The sequence below is a fragment of the Nilaparvata lugens genome, chromosome 6 (genome assembly GCF_014356525.2).
Source record: "Nilaparvata lugens isolate BPH chromosome 6, ASM1435652v1, whole genome shotgun sequence".
Taxonomy (NCBI): domain Eukaryota; kingdom Metazoa; phylum Arthropoda; class Insecta; order Hemiptera; family Delphacidae; genus Nilaparvata; species Nilaparvata lugens.
This window is the reverse complement of record NC_052509.1, coordinates 5,458,077-5,483,909: the sequence shown is the minus strand read 5'-3', so window position 1 is coordinate 5,483,909 and position 25,833 is coordinate 5,458,077. Positions and strand designations below refer to the sequence as shown.

Below are 25,833 nucleotides of genomic sequence, written 5' to 3'. Positions count from 1 at the left end.
ATACCATGATACATAATCAAAGAAACAGTTTTAGTATGTAAGTACAGTACATTAGTACAGTCATAGTATGAGAAATGAGTACAAAATAAGGCAATAAGAAAAGTGGGGAACTAATTAACAAGAGAGAGAGAGAGAGAGTGTGAGAGATTGGATTTCCTCATCTACGAAGATTGCATTATATTATGCTGGCAACGTACAATATTTCATACAGAGAGAATGAGAGTGAGAGAGATAGAATAGAGTGTAACTGAGGTCAGAGAGAGAGAGAGAGAGAGAGAGAGAGAAAGGAAGAGAGAGAAAGAGTGATAGAGAAAATAAATAGAAAGCAAGAGCGTAAGCAATAAAAAAGAGGGTATGAGAGAGAGGAAGAGTATTATAAAGTGAAGAGAATGAGAGTGAGAGAGATAAAATAAAGTGTAACTGAGGTCAGAGAGAGAGAGAGTGAGAAAGGAAGAGAGAGGAAAAGTGGTTAGAGAAAGAAAGAAAGAGGGTAAGAAATTTGAAGAGAGTGTATGAGAGAGAGGAGAGTATTATAAAGAGAGAGAAATAATGAGGGAGGGAAGTTAAGTAGAGAGATATTTCATAATTGATATTTTTACATAAGAAAGAGAAAATGAGAGAGAGGAAGCATTAATGTGTGTTTGAGATAGCGAGTGAGAAAGATTGATTTATTGAGTACTTTATTCATGTAGATTACAATACTGACTTATACACTTATATATAATAGTTTACGATACAGCAAAATTATAGATGAATTTACATAATATAGACTAAGAAAATAATTATTAAACTGTTTATGATATGAAAATATTATATTTCGCACCTAGGGTCGAAAATGAGACTTTTCCGGCTCGAAATCGGTTTTAAAGATTGAGAGCCGGAAAAACATTTTTGCCCATGGTGAGAACGTTACTTTCGCCACACAGAAAAAATAAACAATATAGATATGAGATAATTGTTTATTAGGCACTTCCAAAAGCAAAACAGGAAGGTCATAGCTCTAGCAAATCTGAGGTAATCTGAATATCAGGAAATATTGTCCAAGTATTTTATTTTAATTCTGATTTGTCTAAATAACCTAAAAGATTATGTTCAATTATGTAAGAGGTGAGTTTATACTCTTATTCTTCCAAATGACATAAGATGATATATAATAAATGTTCTGATTCTGAATAATAAACACAAATAATAAATGAAAAGTTTTCTGATCAGCTGTTTTAGCACACTTGAATGTTGGCCAATCTGAATGTCAACGTCAACAATGCTTGTTGTCGTTCACTTCAGAAGTTTAGGTTAGAAGTTCTATCCTACTCTGAAAATCGAATTTGAATAGTTTATAATATCTATCTTATCTGTATTTTATTCATCCAAATAAAATGATAGTATCTTATTGCAGAATACTTATTCAATTCTAGAAGCAATAAACTGATTCCGTTCATAACCATTTTTGTAAAACGGTTTCACATCAAATCAGAATCAGCTGACTTCAAGGTTATTTTACAGCCCTAGGGCCGTAAAACTTTTACCGGCCTGGTCAGAAAACAATCATTTTCGGCCTCCATATGACACACGAAAACCAGCTCATTACATCCAAGTGGGGCGAAAAGCAATTGCGAATAACTATAGATAATATTGTTATGCATCTACATAAATTGGCGGAGCTTTGGACATAACAATGTCCATTCTTTGGAAAGAATAATTATTCAAAATATCCTTCCCACTAACTCTGTACCAAAGAGAGAAAGAGAAAGAGTGATTAGAGAAAGAAAGAAAGAGGGTAAGACATTTTTAGAGAGAGGAAGATTATTATAAAGAGAGAGAGCGAGTGAAGGAGGGAGGTTAAGTGAGAGAGATATTTCATATCAATTTGATATATTTTACATCAGAAAGAGGAAATGAGAGAGAGAGGAAGAATGTTAGTGAGAGATAGTGTGTGAGAAAGAGGGAGGGAAACACACTGGAGAAGAGAAAGGTGAAAATTAGCAGGCGTAAAAACATTAAGTGAAGAAAAAAGGTTGTGTTTCAGGTTGGACCCAGCCATTAACCAACAAATAAGATAGCTTAACCTCAGAGTCCAGATGGGTGGTTATTAAGTGTGTGCATTAGCCCCGAACAAAAGCCTGAATTAAAAGAGTAACTACCCGAGAATAAATTTGCGAGTCGTTTGTGCGAAGTCAGCAAAAAAGGGTTTTAAGGTGGCTGCAAGAGTAAAAGCAGAGGTCCATTCCAATTTGTATTCTGTGCTGGCTGTAGCTGCATTTCTTTTAAGGGGAGAAAGTGGTCAAAATGGTGGATGGAGGGGAGAAATGGGGGACGTGTGTTGAACGCGTGCGTGAGTGAGGTTCGGAATCGTGAGAGGAAAACGGGAAAGTTTGTAAGGATAAAGGAAAGTAGTGAGTGTGTCTGAAATTATCAACGAATGTCGCACTTAATACGTTATAGAAAGCAGTATGATACAATCATAGAGAAAAGATATCTCATGGTACAGGTAGTTTATGTTACAAATTTCAAACCGAGTTTTTGTTAACTCAAACCGATTACTGTCGACTACTGTCCATTATTTCTGTTTCGTTGGGTTGGATAGATAGATAAATGTATGTTATTTCCACTCTATAGCATTACAAAAAGTGATGTGGTCGAAGTTGCAGCAATAAGAGGCCCTCTTCAAAGAGGCTGTGCAAAGGCTAAAAATAGACTTTCTACTCGTGATATTTTTCAAAGTTTTTCGATTAGTTTATCATCAAGCTATCATAATGAAAAAGTTTTCTCAGGAAAACATTTTTTTTTCTGATCATTACTTTTTGAGATATGAGCGCCTAAAGTTTAAATTTTTGGGACAGAACATTTCAATTCGGTAAGAGATAAATCCATGAGATTTAAAGGATAGATTCTTCATAGTATTGTTGATCTAGTAAAACAAATTTTTTTTGAAAATATAAATTTTTAAGTTTTTCAGTTATAAACTTTTAGTTAAGTTATTTTTGGTAAATTGGATAACTTTTTCAAAATTGATATTTTCAGAAACTTTTTTATTACTAGATCAACAATACCATGAAAAATCCATCCTCTGAATCTCATGGATTTATATCTTACCGAATTTGAAATGTTCTGAAACTTCTGGCGCTCATATCTCAAAAAGTAACGATCGGAAAAAAAATTTTCCCGAGAAAAATTTTTCATTTTGATAGCTTGATGATATACAAATCGATAAACTTAGAAAAATATGATGAGTAGAAAGTTTCTTTTTAGCCTTTGCACAGCCTTAACCCACAAACGGAGTGGAATCAGAAATGTAGGTTTTAATCAACTAGAACTGAACATGAATGATCGAGAAGGAGGAATCAACAACTGAATACATAACGGTTGCATCACCACATTCTTCCCCCTTTTGAGAGAACTCCAATTTAAGAGTTCTGAGGTTTAGGTGCTATATAACGGGGAGATACTGTGGATTCACGTCCATCTTGATGACGGATGAATGCATACTCGGGAATGGCTGGAATGAGTTTAACCTCTTCGACTAAAGGGACGCTTTTTGATCTTCTAACTAGTTTCTTCCTTAGACCAGTTATAGAACAGACACGCTGGGAAGTCTAGCCTCTGAAGCTAACATCTACTGCCATATCCACCCATCTTGACGTCACAACCAAGCTAACAACAATGCATTGAGTAACAACAATGTAAGATAAACACCACAAACACTTACACAACAAACTCAAAAAAGTTTTCTATAATCTCTTTACGTTGCGTGATGTCACTGTTGTGACGTCAAGATGGGTGGATTTGGCAGTAGATGTTCGCTTCATCGACTTTCAGTATGAATATACAATGAGCCGTGCCTATTCTATAACTGGTCTAAGGTTTCTTCATCCAGACTGTGCCAGGGGCTGACAACCCCCTTGTTGTTGACAACTCCCCCTGAGGAAGAGATGTGTTGGTCTGAGAACGGCGAGGGTGGAGAATCATTCGTTCATTGCATTGGTCACTGTGCACAGTAGAGAAAGGATTGAGTGTAGTGCTCCTGGAAGATACTAGCATAGAGAAACAATAGCTTGAGTAGATATCCCATGGTATAGCAGCAACTTTCACTGTTATCCCAAGCCGATTACTGTCTATTATTGTCGATTTTTACTGTTTTGTTGGGGTGAGAGTGTATGAACGGCACAGTATGAGAGACTAGGAGCGTCACATAGCTTCACGGGGAAGAACTACGTGGGCTATCGGTTTGAGATAGCAGTAAACGTTGCGACATAAACGCCCTATGCCATGGGATATCTACTTATGCTATTGTTTCGCTATGATAATATGTTATACAATACTGTTGGGATATGAAACTATAGTTTGTAACGGTCGGTTTGAAATTATAAGCTATCTGGTGATCTAACCATAAATGTTTACTTTAGTCAGCCTATAATGTTTGGTACGAAATGTTAGTTTGTGGAGGAGAGATTGCATAGAATGAAAGAATGAAGTTTTCAAAAATATATTCTTTATACTCTGCCTAGAAACCGACAGTAATCGGCTTGAGATAACAGTAAAAGTTGCGACATAAACGTCCTATACCATGGGATATCTACTTACGTTATTGTTTCTCTATGATACTAGTCTCTGTGTATTACGATTACTAACATCTATCTTCCACAGTCACCTCAGTATAGTGATCGCTTGAAAGCAGGTTGTCTCATGTGACGAATCATGTTTGGGTGCTCAGTACTGCACTGCGTTGCACGTGTGCTTGCATGCATTCGAAGCGTGTAATGGCTGACTAATTTAATGGGGCGAGGGAGGCTGACTGTCTGCCTCCTCTGTGCTCTGTGCACTCTGTGTGTTATGTAAACGAGGATGACCCCACTATACAGGTCAGGATAGGGGGAGAGTATGTGTTGTGGAGGACGAGGTCGATGGAGATGAGGAGGAGGAGGAGTGGGATGAGAAGTTGATGAAGGAAGAAAAGAGTATGATGAGTAGGAGGAGGAAGAGGAGAAGAAGGAAGAGGGGGAGGGGGAGGAGAAGTACGAGGAGAAGGAGGAGGAGGAAGAGTGAGAGGAGAAGTAAGAGGAGAAGGAGGAGGTGGAGGGGTTATGAAGAAGGATTAGATTAGATTTCTTTATTTATGTATGTTACAATAATTACTGGCTTATACACCAATTTACATGCTAATTTATGCTAATTATTCAACGAATTTTACAAAGTATAAAAAATTGATCAATGATGATAGAGATTAAATGCTATTAGAATAACGATAGTATAAAATTGTAATGTAACTTCATATATCGGCGGTGTTTCAACAAATAATCGTCGATTCTCTAAGGATATAAAATAATATCCTTCCCATAAACACACGCCCGGGTTGTGATGGAATACAGCTGTTGGGAATATTATAACATGTGAATATATGATTTGAATCTGAAGAAAAAGGTTGAGGGAGAGATGGACGGGGTGGGGGTGGATGTGATGAAGAGGGTAGAGGATGAAATTAATGTGATAGAAAGAGGGGTGAAATGAGAGAAGGAGGATAAATTGGAGGAAGATGGAGGGAAGCAAAAGAGCTGCAAGGAACGAAAGTGGAGGACAATAATTATGAGAAGAGAAAAGTTGTTGAATTAGAATGGGAGAAGAATAAGAAGACATGAAGATGATTACGAGGTGGAGGAAAAAGGGGAAGAAGGAGGAAGAGAAGAGTAGGTAGAAAGTGGAGGAGGAAGAGGAGGAGGAGAAAGAGAAGAAGAAGAAGAAGAATTGAAGAGGTGGAATAAAATAGCATTGGAATTGGAAGCATTACAAATTAAAAGGGGTTCAAATCACTAGAAGCTGATAAGAGAGGAAGGAAGAAGGTTGAGGAGTAGGAGAGGATTGAAAATATCCAGAAACTTCAGGAAATGATGGGAGATGTACCAACTAATGATGAAAGAACCAATAACGGAAAAACAATGAGAAATTCTCAAAGAAGAGGATAGTAGAACTATAAATATGAAGGGGAAAATGAATAGGTAGAATAAGACAGGAAGTTGAGAAAATACATCAGAATGCAAGGTCGAGAGAACGAAGTTGGGACGATGAAGTTGTGAGTCTGTGGAGAGGAAAGAAAAAAAGACTAGTTGTTGAATGTTGAGAAGCTGGAGCACGAAAGAGATGTGAAAGACAAGCAGTAGGATAAGAGGGATAAATTGAAGAAGAAGAAGAAGAAGAAGAATAGAGAGAGAAATTTGAAGAGGTAGAGGGCTGGTGAAGAAGGGAGAATCAGGGAGAGTCCGATTTGAATAAAAGAAGGACAGGACAGAGAGGAGCACCTGCCTGGGCCCTTTGTCATTCGTTTATGAAAAAGGGAGTCAGAAATTATACGCCGCTAAAAGGGCGTACAAAACACTTGCCGACCCTACATTGCCCTTTTATATTACTCCTCTTCTTCATTCTATCCTTTTCTATATTCTTCTTCTTTATTATTTTCAGTATTTCTCTTAGTCTATACTGTTAGATATTGAATAAATGATACTCTTCATATCAACCAACCATATACTGTTATGATTTTAAAAACATTCTAATATATAACAGAAAATATACTGTAACATAATACTGTTATTTATAATAATTATAATTTATTTAAATCATTACTTATATTAATACTTCTCTCTTATCTTTCATCTTCATCTTAAACTCAAACATTGAGCTGATCTTCAATTTATTCTCATTCCCAGTTTTATATTTTTTCTCGCCTTTTCATCTACCGTCTTTTATCAATCTCATGACGTCCTCCTCTTCTCTCTCCACTGCCAATTCTCTCTTCTGCTTATCATCTTATAATTATTTCTTCTTCTCATCTATCCTATTAGTCAAACTATCTTATTAACCAATAATATATCCAAATAATAATCAAGAGTAGGTCAGGGGTAGGTTTTTTTGGTTGCCATGGAAAAATTTTCAAATGTGAAATTTTCAGTTCAATATTATCATCAAAATTTTATTTTATTTGTTTGCTTTTTAAATGTAAATTTGTGTTTAAAAATAGTTTTCTTGTATTTAAACTTCATAAAATGAAAACTCAGAAAGTTAAAGTGCGATTTCTAGTGAGAAAACATGAAGAACCGAATACATAACCTATAAACTTGAGTGTTGATAGGAAATGACATTGGGTAATACGGCAAGGCAGAACATCCGATAGGATCTCTCTGCCGATAAAAGCCATAAGGATAAATAAAAATAAAATATATACAAGATGTTGTTTATGCATTTCAAAAGTGTATTTATTTAAAATAGGGTCTCCTTTATTTTTTATTTTGAATAAATAGTTTATTTATTTTTAATTTCTTCTCATTGAACGAAAATTACAATAATTGTATTTTACGAAAAATCTAATTTTCCTAATGAAAAATTGATGGCAGCACTCTTGTTGGATAACTTATCTTTGTTTGATTTTGAAACTTCTTCATTGTCCCATATGTTTACATATATATGAAAAATTTAAAAAAAGAATTATATTATCCTTCAGAACCAATAAAGCCCAAAGTTATATTACCTGTCTGGGTATATAACCATTGTTTTAATAGATCAACAATACCATGAAGAATCCATCCTCTAAATCTCATGGATTTATATCTGACCGAATTTTATCTCTCGACTCTCTCCTGATTGGGATATTTTGTCAGTCTCGACTTTTTTATTCAGAGTATAGAGAATAGATTAGTCTTGATTAGAGAATAGATCTAAAGATTTCTTTATGGGCCTCTTGAACTCTTTTAATTGTAATGTCTAAAATTATTTCTAAATCGCATTTCTAAACAGATTGTGATCTAACTCGGAGTCTACCAGTAGGTGACAGAATATTCTGGGTAATATTTTCAACTCTGCCTACTCTCTGCCTGATTGGTCAATAGAGTTTGTAATGTATCTAATTCTTGCTCTGCCAATGGATGCCAGCAAATGCTGGGTAAAAGTTTCAACTTCGCCTACCTTCTCTCCTGATTGATCGACGGTGTTTGTAATGTATCTGATTCTCAATTTTGCCAATAAAGAGCAGCAATTGCTGGGTTTTAAATTTGATTCAAGTCATTTAATTGTCATAGTTGGTGAAATAGTAAATTGACAATAGTCATACATAGCAAACAATACAAATATAACACACTACATATTAATATAGGCTCTACTACAAAATCAAGTAGGCCTACTACTGTAAATTCTACACTATTTGTCAATTCTACACAAGTACTTATCATTGCACTATACTAAAAGTGTATTCGAATAGAAGGGTGACTGATAAACTTCTTGAAATTATTGATAGTCCTCAATACTCCTGGAAAACTAGAAAAATGAGTGATTCACAGTATCATACGCTTTTATAGAGATAGAAAGAAAAATAAGAAATCTCAGTACCCTTTTTGAATTATTTAATCACAACATGTTTCGGACATTGATGCCATTTTCAAATAGCAATAATCATGTTGTAATTAAATAATTCAAAAAAGGTACTGAGATTTTTTTTACAAGTAGCCCTATACAGAAAAGAGATGAATAAGATGGCTTTTATAGAGTTATGCATGAGATTTGCTTCTTCTTGGATTGAAAATAGATATTTATGAGAAAATAATATGTCTATCATCCAACTAGATCATTCGTCCACTGGCATATTCTTTCTTGGTTAGAAATAAATTCTTCTTTCTTCAAATAGATTCTTGAGTAAAAAAAGATTCACTCATTATTCCATTGGCTCTTCTGTTGAATATCGATATTTTCCTGCGAAAATAATATTAAATTAGTTCATTCTTCGACACTGTCCTATTCCTCCTCTTCTGTATTGTGTATGTCTTTATCACATTTTCATCTTTCATCTGCCCTTCTACTTTTTTCATCCCTTCTTCTCCCTTAAAAAGTGTCTCCCGTTCTAAATGCTCCCTGACTCTTTATTGTGTGGGTGATTGGACACACTATCCTAACCACGCATATTGTTCCAATCTCCTTCTCCTCCTCCTCCTACTACTCCTCCTCCTCATCATCATCATCGCCATCATCCTATTCCTTCTTCTTCTACTCCTCCCCTTCCCGCTACTACTCCTCCCCCTCGTACTCCTCCTATTCCTCCGCCTCCTCCTCATCTGTACCCCCATCCTATTTTCTAGCGAATCATCCGATCCTTTTTTATAATTCGTCGTTCAAGTGACCGCTTTGTTCGAGCGCAAGGTGCACTACTAGAATGACATGCTAACTTTGCTATGCTGGATTTAGAAATCAGGGCCACAATAGCAATGTGATTTGCATTCTATGTATGGTGAAAAAACTTATTGAATAGGAAAAACAATTCTCTCCACTTGGGGTATATGACTGGATGCACAAGCATAAAAACCGTTTAGCATAGAATTATTTCCACCCAATAAAGCAGGATTGTAGGTTTGTAGGTTTGGGCCTAGACTTTTCTGCGGAAGCGTGTTGTATAGTTTAATCGTGCCTTATACCTTGAAATGAATTTCACTTTTCAAGTTCCTGATTATGTATCTTACTTTCAAATCTAATTTTTCGTTCGAAATCGGTAATCAAACAATAAAAAATCTCTCGTTTCATGGCGGATTAATTTCTTAGACAGTGATCAAATACAAGGTGATGTACGAGCAATAATGCATCGTAATGCGCAGGCGCATTCGACGTCTCTGTTTTCGTTCTCTGTATTTTTATTTATTGACTAGCTGGCCCGGCGAACTTCGTACCACCAAATAGTTAATGCATCTTATGACAAACTTTAGCTGGATGCACACCTGAGGAGTGGCGATGCGGCATTTTGCATCCAGTTGCTTCTTGCTTATTGGTTTGAATGGAAGATCTCACACACACTGAATCTGGCATGACGTGGAACGGTGTGATAAGGCAATCACCATAAAATCAACACTTTGTATCAACAAGCCGCGCTTCCTCAGGTGTGCTTAGCCATAGCTTAATCTGATATTTTTATAAAAATTATCCAACAATCAGTATTTACATTTATATCTCAATATGGACGGACTTCCTATGTGCTTAGTTACTTGTGCAGCAGTTTGTATTTTTAGTTATAGTTGAATGCAGCTTGTTGGGAATTGAATGGTATACCTCCTTGCTGCTGATTTTCCCGTGCATCTGATATTCTAAATTTAAAGCATTTCGAGTTCTACGACCCAAGTTTGGACGTCGTTCGAACAGCGGCATTATTAAGGATTACGTGAATAGACAAGTCAAAGGATGCACAAGAGAGGATCGGATTCGGAATGAAAATATAAGAAGAGAATGTGATGTTCTACCAGTGTCGAGTTATATAAAAACATATTGAAATAGGGGGTCAGATCATGTCCTGAAGACCGTTTCCCATTGAATGCCCTACTCCACAAGCCAATAGGCAGAAGAAGTATTGGTAGACCGAGGAAGAGATGGACCCCGGAACAGGCTTGAAAAGCCTAATCCATGACGATGATGATGAATTTTGTGAATCAGTAAAAAGAAAATTGAGATCTACCGACGGCTGTTGGATGACGCAATGATTATAACAACTGATTTTTATTTCTGTGTGTGGCCAGCTCACAAATCTTCTCCCATAAGGATTACATGCAAACTTTGAAGGACCGTAGGAGAGAGTCCTGAAGATGGATTATAAATTTAATAGGCCATAAACCTGGTCCTAAACATAACGAATAAAACTGGAAAAATCATCAAATACGGTGCACACATGAAAAAGTTGTTGAATGTCTAAATTTGAGGCTCGATTTTTATTTATATAGATAGATTATCAAAACATTTCTAATAATACCATTATATTGCCATGGTAAATAAATATATAACTAAGTAATCATGTATTATAGATGCCCATTAACACTATTAGCACTGCTCTGTTTTTGATACTTTCATTCCACAGCACTGTGCAACTCGAAGAGTTTGGTCCACTTCAATCTGCGCAGCATATGTGTATTGTCAAGTAGCTGAGCGACTTCTTCATTCTCATGCCGTTTAATCCTGCCTGCATGCTTGCTTGGGAAGAGCCTAATTTCTATTGGGACGAACTCCACCTCCAGATAGATAGATCTCTGTGGATGTCGGCGTTCGTGATGGATCTTGGAACATCAACAATGCTCCTCAAAACTTTGTTCTGGAACCGTTGAGTCACATCTACATTGCTCTTGCTGGCACAGCCCCAGAGATGGGTTTCAAGATCTGCTTGTAGATAAGAATCTTGTTGTTGTAGAAAAAATTGAATTTCGACCTATCAATCAGTCAGGGGCGCCATTTAGGGGGGGAAGCAGGGGAGGCCTAGGCCCCCCCAAGGATCAGATGAATAATGAAAATGCGGGTCTATATACACGAATCTTTAGAATCTCATACTGATTTAATACTTTTTTTAAACAGCAGAAGTATAATTCCTTCTACAGTATCAACAATGTAGCTAAAGTGCCTTGAAAGTATGGGTACGGAGTAATAAAGAATATATTTTGTCTGTGGTATAGTTGAAGCTTAAATATAAAATGGGTAAAATATTATTGATGAGTGAGTTATTGCATAAATTTCAACGTGAGAATTAACAAGTTGTAAGATGACACAGTGAAAGCAAAAGAAAGGGCACAATCAGACAATCAATAATGTATGTACAGAGTTGGTGAGAATTTTGGGAACAGCTTAATGTTTCTTTAGCTTTCTAACTGGAAGTTATTTTCCAATTAGAATATGATCCCCAATGAAATTGTTGAAATTGTCATTTTAAAAGAAAAATTTATCTTTTTCCATGATTTTTAAGAGATCTGTTTTAGTGTATTCCTACATCAGGACCTCTCTGTAGGCCTATATTTCTAATAGATACTTCATTATTAACTAATAATGTAGGCCTATATGCTTGTATTGATACTTCAACCACATTTGTATAAAACTGTAGAAAATGAAGCATATAATAACATCTTCGAATGTAACATTTATGGGGAAACCCAGGACCCTCTATCCTTTGGGCGTATTCCTTTCCCCCCCTCATACCTCTTGGTTTTGGCCCCCCCCCCCCTAGCAGTTTGGTGAAATGGCGCCACTGCAATCAGTAGATTTGTCTATACATTATTCCTAATTCTTCCCTCTTTTTCTACACATGTACTTTCCAACGCAACCTCGCATCCAGAGTCATGACTAGGAACTCAGCTCCGTTAGCAAATCGATCAGGTTTCCCATTGATAGATAAAGGAATTTGTCCAAATTTTCTGTTGGTGAAGTTGACTTGAACATACTTGGTCTCATTTATTTTTATTTTCCACAGTTTGGCGAACTGGTGATTCCATCAGCAGCTTCCTGAAGTTTCTTCATAGATTCCTGACTGTTGTTGCCTAGAGTTAGTATAGCTATGTCATCAGCAAATGTTGTCACTTTATAATTTTCCAACTCAGGTAGAACTAACAAATGCATGAATGTATAATAATAGTAATAATAATAATAATAATAATTAGTAGATGAATGAATATGAATGATTCTATGATTGAATACGTGAATGAATGAATAAAATTACGAGTGAATGCATATTCATATACGAACCTGGACAATCCTGACACTGAGACCGGTGTCCTTGGCAAGTCCCTCCCGCACCTTGCGACACGGCTTGGGACTCAACTCGAAGGAGGCCTTGAAGGCCCGCCGCTGCTGGGTGGTCAGGATGGTGCGGGGTCGCTTCGGCCCCCTGCGTCCGTCCCCCCCTCCTGGTCCACCTCTGCCCCCCACACCATCATCGCCACCGCACTGCAGCTCCCCTGCCAACAACCACACATGCACTCACTTAACACCGACAATAATTAAGAGACAATCTGAAAATCAATGAGAGTACAGTATTTAGAATTTTAACTAACTTAATTTTAAATTTTTTGCGCAAAGTTTTGTCTACAATATATGGTTATCAATATTTCAATAATTTTCACTCCAGACTCGTCTGGAAAACCCCTCATGTGGCTTGGTCTTAATGCATGTAGGCCTCTTTGAATGGATCGTTCCACACTGTTCCACTGTATTGTGATCCATTTGAATACTGTACATGCATTATTTTCAGATGGAATTAAATAGAGAATGCATTTATTCAAATGCTAATTAATATATAATTATTATTTAACGAAAATCCTAAATAAATGCTGCAAATCACCCCGAAGACTTCTGCGGCAATCCTGTTGTCAATGTCTGCAGTAGCAGAAGTCTTCGGGGTGATTTGCAGCATTTATTTAGAATTTTTGTTAAATAATAATTATGCATTAATAATTATGCATTATTTTCAACATTCTCAGTCTTCCACTATGTTTTGACCCTGACACAGTGTTTGAAATGGATGCTGTCCGAAAACGCTACATCTGGTGAGTAATAGTTCTAACCATAAAGACTTTATAATCATACAGAGACTGATCATAATTAAGTCTCTATACTTTATACCATTGCTCACCCAACATTTAGACTGGTATGTAGTTACAGAAGTGTTCAAAATGATTCATTGACTGACAAATCTAGTCCAGTCAATATAGACATAAAAAAGGGGATGTGCTTACAATTTATATTGTACTTATGATTTTTCAATATATTATTTGGGTACATAAGAGAAGCCCACTACCAACTTCTTCATGCAAAATTTCCTTGTGCTAGATACAGAGTGGCCCAAAAACCTCGTATTTTCGACTCATTTTCCAGTTTTCAGCTATTTCTGCCAAATATCGTAATCGGACAGAAAAATTTGCTCTCGCCTTTTTTTCTAGAATATAAAAATTCTGAAAAAAATAAGATCATTCGGAACTCTCCATCTCCAATGAGTACTGAGTTATGATTTTTCAAAAATGAGTGAAATTTGGAGAAAAAAATCAATTTTGATGAATTTTAGTTTTTGATCAACACTTTCTTCCGATTGTAACCATTTAGATGTATAATTCAAAATCCCTCTGGGCGTATTTTTGTGCTCTACAATCTGAGATCAGGTAGAGCGCTCTATCTCATATAGATTTCTAGGTACACCTGACAACAATGCTCCTTGTATTGTGAAAAGCACCTAATTTTCAGCTTCAACCATCATCACCAACTACATAGTCTTCACATTGATATTTCGCCCAATGACATAAGTTCATAAGATTATGTTCTATGAGAATTACCCGTTAGATGCACTTCATTTCAGTATTTCCCAGTGGAGAGGCGCGCTTAAAGGACACCCAAAAAATATATTATTGAAAATCAGAACTACAATATAAATTGCATGCACCAGTGTATATAGTGACTGGACTAATCGTGATTGAAATCATTTTGAAAACAGTTATTATTTTATTTGTCCTCAAAATAGTCTACAACTGCAATCACTAGAGACCCTTGTTCGAAATTAACTAAAAATTAATGAAAATAGCTAACGAATATTTCGTATTCATATAATATTACATGATAAATTTCTTAAAATGACTGTTTCTAGAGCTACGAGAATCTCGAATGATATTAATGTACTTGATGTTCTAGCACTTTTCATTCATTGCAACTGGATTCATATTTGGAGGCGTCAACAAATATTGATTTGCAAAATTGGTCCGCTCAATTACTTTTCAATTGCATTGTGTTGGAGCTGGAGGGTGGGAGAGAGAGAGAGGAACGTGAAAGAGTGGGGAAGAGAGTCGAGTGTTTTCCAGCTGTCCACTCAATCAAAGATCATGCCACTTGACGTTGTTGTTCATTTCGATTCCCAAATCCAGTTCCACCCACGTCTATGAATTTATCCACGGTTAAATGACGTCATCGCATTGACGGCCAATTCGTTCATTGGCTCTCGTTGCATTGGTTTTATTAAACGACGTAATCTTACCGCGGTTAGATTGAAAAGGCGATCATGCTGTGATAAGGAATGAAGTAATAGAAAGACAAATCACTCTTCATATTCTACAAATATCTTAAGCTGCGTACACATATTCGCGCTTCCAACCAGCACCGAGCACGCTCCTCCCTCGTACCGCCCTCGTACCGCCCTCGTACCACCATCGAACCACAGTCGCACCGCCCACGCACCAATCATGAACGTTATGGAAGATGTTAGATCTTCTCGCGTTCCCCGGTCGAACTACTGTTGCTCCCCGGTCGACCATCAATCGCTCTGCTGGAGTGACGTTCGGTTGCGGAGCAGAGCGAAAGTCTGTACGCACTTTAATATTGTCGGCACGCAATCAGCAGGTCGATACTCAAAAAATACTTTTGAATAACTATGTGATAACTGTGACCGTTGCTGGTCGTTACTCTGTATCTGAGACAAAGAGAAGCTGCTATCACAAAGTAGTCTTCTCTGTGCTGCTATAGTTAATTGTCTTCTCTTCACTAGCCTTCATCTCTTTTAGATCGGTTTGTGCACCCAGAGAACGGTCAAGCTTTAGAAGTTCCATCTTCTTGGATACTGAATGCAGTGTACGGAAACTGAAGTTAATTATTATTGGATTATTGTATTTTTATGTTTTTTACTTTCCTTGCCCTATTACAATAGGTAAGGAAAGTATTGCTTTCCGAAAAAAAAATTAAGGTACCCCAATTTCTAAATTTCTGTACGTTTCAAGGTCCCCTGAGTCCAAAAAACTGGTTTTTGGGTATTGGTCTGTGTGTGTGTTGTGTGTGTGTGTGTGTTGTGTGTGTGTGTGTGTGTGTGTGTGTGTGTGGTGTGTGTGGTGTGTGTGTGTGTGTGTGTGTGTGTGTGTGTGTGTGTGTGTGTTGTGTGTGTGTGTGTGTTGTGTGGTGTGTGTGTGTGTGTGTGTGTTGTGGTGTGTGTGTGTATGAGTGTATGTGCGTCTGTGTACACGATATCTAATCTCCCAGTTAACGGAGTGACTTGAAATTTGGAACGTAAGGTCCTTTCACTATAAGGATCCGACACGAACAGTTTCGATCAAATGCGATTCAAGATCGCGGCTAAAATGCGAAAATGTTGTCAAAAACAGGGTTTTTCGTGATTTTCTCGGAAACGGCTCCACGATTTTGATCAAATTCATACCTAAAATAGTTATCGATAAGCTCTATCAACTGCCATAAGTCCCATATCTGTAAAATTTCAGGAGCTCCGCCCCAGCAATGCAGATAGATTCCCAATTATCAGCTTCAGATACAATTGAAACAAAACTTATATTAGTTGATAAGTGTTTTTGTAATTATTGAGAAATCCAACTAGAACGTTTGTATTTGACCGCTACCGTTGTGTCCATAGAAATACCACATAAGTTGAACACCTTACTCCCTGTGTGCATTTGAGCGGCGGGAGAGTCTCAGTTCATCAAGTACCTATTTTGACCATTTTTGGGGTACTGAAACAAATAGGAAGTTGAGCCGATCAGTTCGTCAAGTGTCACGGCTTTAGCATGAAGAGGAGAAACCCATTTCTCCCTCCACAGTTTGTAGCGTAGACACAGTCGGACATCCTGCGCACAATTGGATGCGCCGTGTCATTTTGCTTCATGTTCTTGTGATGAACACATCTCTGTAACATATACAAACCAATATACCTGCTGACCAGTTCACTACTTGGAACATTGCCAGCAATAGATGGAGGGGAGTGTTGCCGCGTCGCGTTACAAAGCTCTCTCACTCAGACACAAAAGAAGGAGAATGCTGCTGGGTAGTGGGAGTGATTAGTGGAGGATAGAGCATCGGACCTCTCCGTCTTTGAGAAAGAGCCGTGTTAAAAGTAATTTATCTCGCACTTTAGTTAGCGATTAGTGGGAATGTGGGAATGAAAATTAGAGAAGAGTTAGTTGTGGGCTGGATTAGGGAGAGGTTAGAGGTTATGTTTTTGCCTTCAAATGGCAATATACTGGTGTTATTCGAAAAAAAAATTGATACGTTCAGAGCCAATATAATATGACACTGGATCTACTGGTTGTATTTGGGAAATGTTAGACGTTATGTTGTTGCCTTTAAATGACAATATACTACTTGTATTATACAGAAAATGTTGATTCTTTTAGAGCCAATATAATATGACACACGATCTACTGGACAATTGTTGATTGTGATTCTTGATTCTAATTCTTGTTCAACTGAGATCTTGATGAAATGAATATCACTCATACAGAGAGGGTCTTATTTTGTCAATACCATTAGTTCACTGTAGCCTACTATGAAACCCACTGAGTATGGATTCCTCTATACAATATCTTAGTTCGTCTGTGTGTTCGTTGTACTTCATGAAAGTTACTGAGAACTAGACATACTGAAGCTGCACAAACTGGTTAATCCTTGATCAACTGATATCTTGATGAAGTGAATGTCACCCTGAGCGGCGTACCTACCTTGAGCAAACGCCTGCAACATCTCCACCTCCTTCTCGTAGTCGGCCCGACAAAACAGCTGACCCTGCTTGACAACAAACTGGTCGCCCTTCTGCAGACGTCCGCCACACACCACGCACACGAAGCAGCGCATGTGGAACACGGCCTCGTGGCGAGTGTAGTCGGGCCTTGCCTCGTGATGGGGAGGGCCAGTGTAGTCAGGCCTTGTACTGTAGTCGGCACCCGGCGGAAGAGCACTGTAGCCGGGACCGGAAGATCCCACTCTCATCACGAGTTCTTCCGCGGGAACTTGATCGCCGCATCCGAGACATTTGCGACCGAATAACCTGTGAATTGAAATAATACAATCAAATTGTTAAAACCTGTGAATTATTGGTTCAGGTTAGACACTTTTATTGTGAAAATAATTGAATTAAACATTATTCTTGAAACAGTATTATATTGGAAATGATTATGGATAAAATTAGACTTGAAATGTCTTGAATATATTATATTGTAATGAAATTAATCATGGATAATTATCAGTTTTAGGGTATGATCACTTTTGATGCGTGTATTTGCAAGTGCACGTCAGATCATGCATGAACCGAAAATCAAAATCTGGAGAGAGCCATTGAAACACCTTGTGACTTGTCTGTATCCCTATTGCTCTTTCCAGATTTTGTTTCCAATCTGAGCGTTTGGTGGTGTATGACCACGCTTGCACTTGTAGGCCTACATATACACATCCAATGTGATCATCCCCTAATGATGCTGGTTTGCAACGCTGGTTGATGCACCACAAAAACAGAACTGTAAGGAACGATTTCCAAGATCGGGATCTAGCTAAGTGCTAGACTTTAAACAGCTGGAGTCAGAAAATTGGCTTTCCGAAACGGGGCGTAGTCGTAGTCATTGTCAAAGTCACGTTTAAATTAAATTTCGAAAAGCTAGAGAATTCAACACAAAATAAAATAGTGTAAAATCTCAGCTATTTTGAATTATCTAGGAATGTCTCATTTCATCAAGGAAAAACGTTCCAATTATAGAAATGAGAGAATAAAGATTTTTTCTGCAACTATTCACTGTGACTACGCTCCGTTTTGGAAAGCCAATTTTCTGACTTCAGCTGTTTAAATTCTATAACTTACTTGAATCCCGAGTTCGGAAACCGGCCCTAAATGTATTTCAGTTACATTGATCTATATTATATCAGTTATACCGGGATGCCTTGAATCAAATCATCTACGATTATGGATAGGCAGTGGAGAAGGGAACATGACAACAATCCTCTACTATGAAATCTACTGAACATGAATAATACTATACAATATCCAATAATCTGTTGTGTTGTGTAAACTATCTACGATATGGAAGGCTGTGGAGAAGGGAACATGACAACAATCCTCTACTATGAAATCCACTGAACATGAATTCCTCTATACAATATCCAATAATCTGTTGTGTTGTGTAAAGTATCTACTATATGGAAGGTTGTGGAAAAAGAAGCGTGACAACAATGCTCTACTATGAAATCTACTGAACATGGATTCCTCTATACAATATCCAATAATATGTTGTGTTGTGTAAACTATCTACGATATGGAAGGCTGTGGAAAAAGAAGCGAGACAACAATGCTCTACTATGAAATCCACTGATCGTAGATCTCACGATACAATATCCAATAATCTTTTCCTACAGTTACGTTGAAAAGTGGCCATTGCTGCACTGATTACAGAACGCAAAGAATCACTTTTCCGCTCTAGTGCGGGAAAAATTTTTCTGCACTCCAGATTTGCAACATGGCAACGCAAAATACTTAGTAGGTTATATGGAGCAACAGTGCAGCAAAATCAAAATGAAGTTGGTAACAGTGACTGCTGTGGCTGCTATAGTGAGCAGAGGTGCAACGAAGCACAACGCGCTAATTATTACATTATATATTATAACCAAGGTCAACGAGGACTTTAGGATTTTAGGATTAAGGTTTTTATCAATAATAAAATTACACAGAAAAACATTTGATGGATTTCAGGCAATTTTACCCATAATTACCCACTTTTCATATTCAATGGTAACTGTAGGAAAAACTTAATGTGAAATACTTGCGCAAAGTTCCTCTGCTGCACTCAAGAAACCATTCCTCGCCTACGGCTCGGGCGTAAACGTTTCTTTCGGTGCAGCAAACTGTCACTTTGCGCACTAGTTGCACAAATAACTATTGTGTTGTGTATTGATGAAGCTAATATATTATTTTAGATAGATAGATAAATGACTTTTATTTACACTTTACAATAAAATTAGTGATAGTAAAGTGTAAATAAAAGTCATTTATCTATCTATTTTATGGTAGAATTGAGCGTTATAAACAAGAATCTACAACATTTATATTAAATCAGTTATACCGGGATGCCTTCAATCCTATTACTATCAATAATTACCATTACAATCCTACAGGTATCTATTTTAGAAGGCTGTGGAAAAAGAAACGTGACAACAATGCTCTCTCATCAAATACACCTACTTTAAAACGTGAATTCCTATACAATATATCCAACAATCTGTTGTGTGACAATGAACAAGAACACCAACTCTGAAATCAATCCCATGCACTTGAGAAGCAAATAACAGTAGCCGAAAAAACAAAACACCACTTTTCCTATATAGTCAGATTCATCGCAAAGTGTCAGCTTCGGTTGAATGGGAAGCATCGTTGTTCATTTATGAGGTATGCTGACAGTGTGAGGTTAGAATCTCACTGTAGGTGTTGATAGTCGATGAAAAAACGTCGTTAAATTAATACCATCGACCATCGACCATTTGGCAACGTGTGAAACGTGGAATGATCACTTCACACAAGTACCGCCATTCTGTTTTTCACATGTTTCCCGCCCTTTTTCACGTGTTTTCGAACCCTTTGCGTTGTTTTTTTGCAGGACTGAAATGAAATTTTAATGTTGTGATCGCTGTTTGTAGATCCCTGCCGTTTTTGTTTCCGAATGTCCCTCTCTTTTTTTGCGCTACCCCACTTTTTCGAAATCCGTGGCGCAAAAAATGTCTCCCTTTGATTCAAATTGAACATGTAGGAGTCGCTCTTTTGATAAACAACACTTGTCGATTCAATAACGACGATTTAATGAAATTTTTCAACAGTCTCTCCAGAGGCTCTTCGCGTTGTTTTTTGAAATGTAATAGTAGAATCCACTTGTGAAGCTGACTTCCAATTTCAATTTAATTCTTTCAGTATTGTTTTACACGGTGATCTCTTTTCGATCGATGTCCTTATCGCTTCAATGTGGATGCGTTTTTTGTGAGAGAGTCAGGTTGATTTGAAAATTGACAAATTTGAACATATAACAGTTCAGTATTTTGTTTGTGTTTATTTTATAAGCATTTTTAGTTGAGTTCAGAATGTATTTCACTCCTTGAACATATAACAGTATCCATTTTGAGTTTATTCTATAAGCATTTTTAGTTTAGTTCGTAATATATTTCACTCCTTGAACATATAAAGGTGCGTACAGATATACGCGCCGCGAACATGAGCAATTCACTTTTAATCACCTGACTATATCTGTAATTTTACAGAAACGGTAAGATAAATATATAAAAAGCTTGGCATCAGCTGATTGAAAGTGAATTGCTCATGTTCGGGACGCGTATATCTGTACGCACCTTAACAGTTGAGTATTTGTTTGTGTTTATTTTTGACCGAGCAGAGTGAGGTCTAAGATTCAGGTCGACGGTTTGGCATTTCTCCTAATGTTAAATATTAAATATTTCATGTTTGAATGTTAAAAGTTTAAATGTTTAAATGTTTTAATGTTTAAATGTGTATATGTTGCGCATTTACGGCAAAACGCGGTAATAGATTTTCATGAAATTTGACAGGTATGTTCCTTTTTTAATTGCGCGTCGACGTATATACAAGATTTTTGGAAATTTTGCATTTCAAGGATAATATAAAAGGAAAAAGGAGCCTCCTTCATACGCCAATATTAGAGTAAAAAATCAGACTATAGAATTATTCATCATAAATCAGCTGACAAGTGATTACACAGATGTGTGGAGAAGCCAGTCTATTGCTGTATTTCCATAAGGTCTATAGTTTCAATCAGGTACTTGTGGATGAGAATACTGCGTGAGGTCTACTGTTTACAGTGAACCGATCTCCTGGTGACAAATGATTTTGTCGGAGAAGGCTTAGTTGTTGAAATTGTGCTAGACCCTGAGATCTGCGGATTTTTATCTGATCAATAATGTGATCCGAATTCTAGTGGTTTGAAGGTCTTGGAATTAAAAACATAGATATGCGGTTGACTGACTGCTCTTATAATAATGAGAATAAAATAGAGAATATTACAAAATACATCTTTACATGGATAATAGAATATCAATCTGTCTTTAAGAGACCAAGTATAATACGTCTTTAAGAGACCAAACATAATACGTCTTTAAGAGACTAAATTTACGGGGGCACATCAGATATTGTAGTGGGGGTATCAAGTACTTATCTAAGATCTGTCGTCCTCGAGTCCGGTGTCCAAAGGGTGATGGGTGAGGATGAAGGGTGATGGCCTCCAGGCATCGGGCTAGTGGCGTCAGATCGAAGATCGTCTTTCAGCCCCGCACGGCAATGTCAGATGTCCGATATCACCGGGCATCTCGGTCGGCGAATTCGTAAGCCCTCGTTTGACAGCAAGGCATATTTAGATCCTCGAATGAGTATTCAAGAATACACACACACACACACACACATACAAAAAAAAACCCTTAAATGGGTTTTCGACTGTCACTAATCCATAGCCTACAATAATAATAAAGTGCAGAGTCAACCGCTCTGAATGGAAATTAACTATGCCATTAATAAATTAATAAAAGGATTAGCAATTTCAAACTGATGGGATAAATGATTCCCAATAATATAATTTTAGTCTCCAGGAGAGAATAAAAACTGTCTGGAAAAGACATTATTCAATCAGGCCAATAAATAATTAAGCTCAGAAAACATGTCTGTACTCTACAGAAGATAAAAGCGGTCTCCCGTTCAGGTCTCCAAGTCGACCGAATTAGGATCAAAAAAATGTATCAGGGCTGGTACTATTATGCATTAAAACTACCAAATTACAAGGACGTGTGGGGACGACAATAATTTCCCTCAATAGAAAGAGAAAGGAATACAACTAACAAAGACAGAATACAGGAAAATTCCCTCGATCAGAGTAGACGACTCAGCAACAGAATGGACGTTCACTGATTTTTTATGATGATTTGCGTTTACAACAATTCTAAGTACTCTACGAAAGCGTTGGAAACAATAGAGGAAATATCAGAATTTAATTACGTAATGTGCGGAATGACATCATGAAACTACTCCGATACCGTGAGAAAGTCACAACGTTAATCAAGCACTCGAATAAAATATTATCTTGGAAAAGTTATAATTTCGAAAAAATAAATAAATTTTGGCACAATAGGACGGTGTGGATGCGTAAAAATTTTCAAAATTTTTAATTGATACATTTTCAAGTTAACAATGCTGCTAATTGATTACATAATTCGAGGATTCAATGAATTATGAAGATTGATTTAAGTCAATGATGTTTTAGAGAATAATTAATAATATCATAGCCACCTCTAATGCAGATAATGTAAATAATGAATGTTATACATAACCACCTCTAATACATGTATTAGAGGTGGCTATGATAATATGATTGAGATGTGGAAATTAAAGCTATTAAAGACCAATCAACCATGAACAATAAACCAATTAACCATCAACTATTTGAGAAATAGGAAAGGGAATCGGCGGTGATATGTTCAATTTTTAAAGAATGACTCTAGACTCTTGTAGAAGATTATAATTTCAGTATCATTTAAACATCCCTTGTTCATCCATCAACTATCAAATAAAATAATATTTTGCCAAAACATCTCCCAGCTTTCAGGGTTTAGGCATCTCTGCCTGTTCCGAACCTCATATCTGTCCATCTTTTCCTTGTCAACAACATAATCTATTTATTATTTGTACGATATAGACAAAAAGTATCTTTTTGTTTAAAAGATACAAATAGTATATGTTATATTATCCCTATTGAAGTCCCAGTATCTGAAATCTACATACGTTAACTTCAACAGTTATCTTGGTAATTGAATATTTATCAAAACTTCACCCCATATTGAAATCACACCCACCACCAAAATGTATACACAGCAATGGTCCACCATTTATGAATGAAGCCATAAATCCAAAGCACGCCCACACTAATTCAATTCACAAGTCCGACCAAAACAATAATTCATTCAGTGCAATAATTGTCAGGAATATCTTCATCATTTCTAGCCGCAGAGTGTGCAAGAGAGAGAAAGATATATCGAATGAGATAGAGGGTGAGAGATACACTGAGAGAGAAAGTGAGATCAAGTGAACTAGAGGAAGAGGAAGAGAAAGTATAAGTGAGATCAAGAGAGAATAAGAGAGAGAGAGAGTGTGAGAGAGGAAGGGACTGAAAGAGAGAGGAAGGGAAAGGAAGAGAGAGCGATAGAGAATGAATGAGAGCAAGAGGGGAGAGAGTAACATAGAGGATTGTCCCAAACTAGGTAGGATCTCACGGGATTTCAAGAGAATAGCTAGCACACGTCCCTGGCGTGTGTCCCAACCACCCCCCGCCCTCTATTCACACCCCCAAAATAAACACCCCACACATAATTAATAGTTAATAAATGTATCGGCTAGCGTATGCCTTCCCAAACCACCCTGTGACACATTGGGTTAACTGTAACCAACCCTAGATGTCACCACCAAACCTTTGCCACTGAAATTTGAAGGCACGCGACCAAATAACCCCCGGGAGGGTATGTCTTTAAATACCAGTAACGTTATAATGGGCACGTGGTGGTAAGTTATTCTAACCATACGCTGGGGGTTATGAATAGCCACAGTTTATTCGAGGTTGCTGTCTCAGTCTTAGGGGTATTGTGAAATTCGTCTATCTCTAGACTGTTGTACTCTTTGGTTCCAGAGAGGTTGCTGTAAATTTCTTATCATTGAGGTATTGTGAGCTAGACTCTTGTACTCTTTGGTTCCAGAGAGGTTGCTGTCTCTTTCTTATCACAAGGTATTGTAAATTTCATCAATCTGTAGACTCTTGTACTCTTTGGTTCCAGAGAGATTGCTGTCTCTTTCTCTCTTCCCAAAGAGGAATTGTGAAATATTCAACCATCTCTAGACTCTTGTAGTCTTTGGTTCCAGATAGATTGCTGTGTTTCTCGTATCACAGAGGTATTGTGAAATCCATCTACCTCTAGACTCGTGCACTCTATGGTTTCAGAGAGGTTGATGTTTTTCTCGTAACACAGAGGTATTGAGAAATTCATCTATCGCTAGACTCTGGTACTCTTTGGTTCCAGAGTGGTTACTTTGTTTCTCTTATCACAGGGGTATTGCGAAATTCATCTATCTCTAGACTCGTGCACTCTTTGGTTCCAGAGAGATTGCTGTCTCTTTTCACAGAGATATTATGAAATCCATCTATCTCTAGCCTTTTGTACTCTTTGGCTCCAAAGTGGTTGCTGTTTTTCTCTTATCACAGAGGTATTGTGAGATGCATCTTTCTCCAGACTCTAGTACTCTTCGGTTCCAGAGAGATTGCTGTCTCTCTCTTTCCACAGAGGTATTGTGAAATATTCAACTATCTCTAGACTCTTATACTCTTTGGCTCCAGCTTTCACTTGAACTAGTGTATGAGAGTTCTTTCTCTGAACTCTTGTCCTAGCACGAGAGTGCTGTGAGACTCTCCATGTCTGATATTCTAGTATCAAGTTTTACCAGAACATTATGAATTATCAAGCATGTTGATAGAATTTTCAATCTGTCTTTCTAAGAGAATTTCTTCCATGATTTGTCAAGTAAACTACTTTGTATTGGAAATACAACTACATACTAGAAGTATTTAGTTGTAATTGTTTACTTTTCAAGAAGTGTTCACCTGTTTGTTTCAATTTTCACTCATTGGTATAATTTATATGATGAATTATTGATATAATTTTCACTTGTATATCTCTTTTTAATTTGTTCATCGATGCACAATATAGAATAAAGTTATTGATTCATTAATAATCTTTACTTAAAAAATTGTGTTATTCGCGTGAACTGTCTGATTTTTTTCTTAAATCACGAGATACTAGTTTTTTGAAAAAAAAATCGATTCTAATTAGGAAAGAATAAGGAATAAAATTTGAAAAACTAATCAGTCTTCCTACTCCTACCCCCTTGTTAGAGGCTCGTCTTTCTCCCTCCGTTTTAGAAAGGGTGACAAGGCATACATTATTCATTCATGCATTATTCTATTGGAACGCGGAACTGAGCAATAAATTGAATCGATAACAATAATTCAGTTAACTTTTATTGGTTTGAAAATCTGTTCACACGACACACGACCGCTATTCATTCATTGGGCGTGTGGCGAGTTAATGGTGGGGTTTAATGTCAGAGTTATTATTAATTTCCAGTTAGAACCAAGCTATTGCACGTACATTTAAAACAATACATTTCAAAGCAAGAATGTAAACTATAGGATGTTTATATTTGATAAAGAAAGACATTGTTCC

The 25,833-nt window shown here is 37.0% G+C and overlaps 1 protein-coding gene across 3 annotated transcripts in view; it reads right to left on the bottom strand.

Annotated features, from left to right (window-relative positions):
* LOC111046547 (LIM homeobox transcription factor 1-beta) overlaps positions 1–25,833 on the bottom strand; it is a 103,072-nt gene that overhangs the window by 34,562 nt on the left and 42,677 nt on the right. For all 3 annotated transcript variants that reach the window (XM_039429989.1, XM_039429988.1, XM_039429990.1), the window contains exons 3-4: positions 17,241–17,566; positions 12,511–12,722 (exon numbers count right to left, since the gene is read on the bottom strand). In XM_039429989.1, the coding sequence (XP_039285923.1) occupies positions 12,511–12,722; positions 17,241–17,566 (538 nt within the window). The remainder of the gene's footprint in view (positions 1–12,510; positions 12,723–17,240; positions 17,567–25,833) is intronic.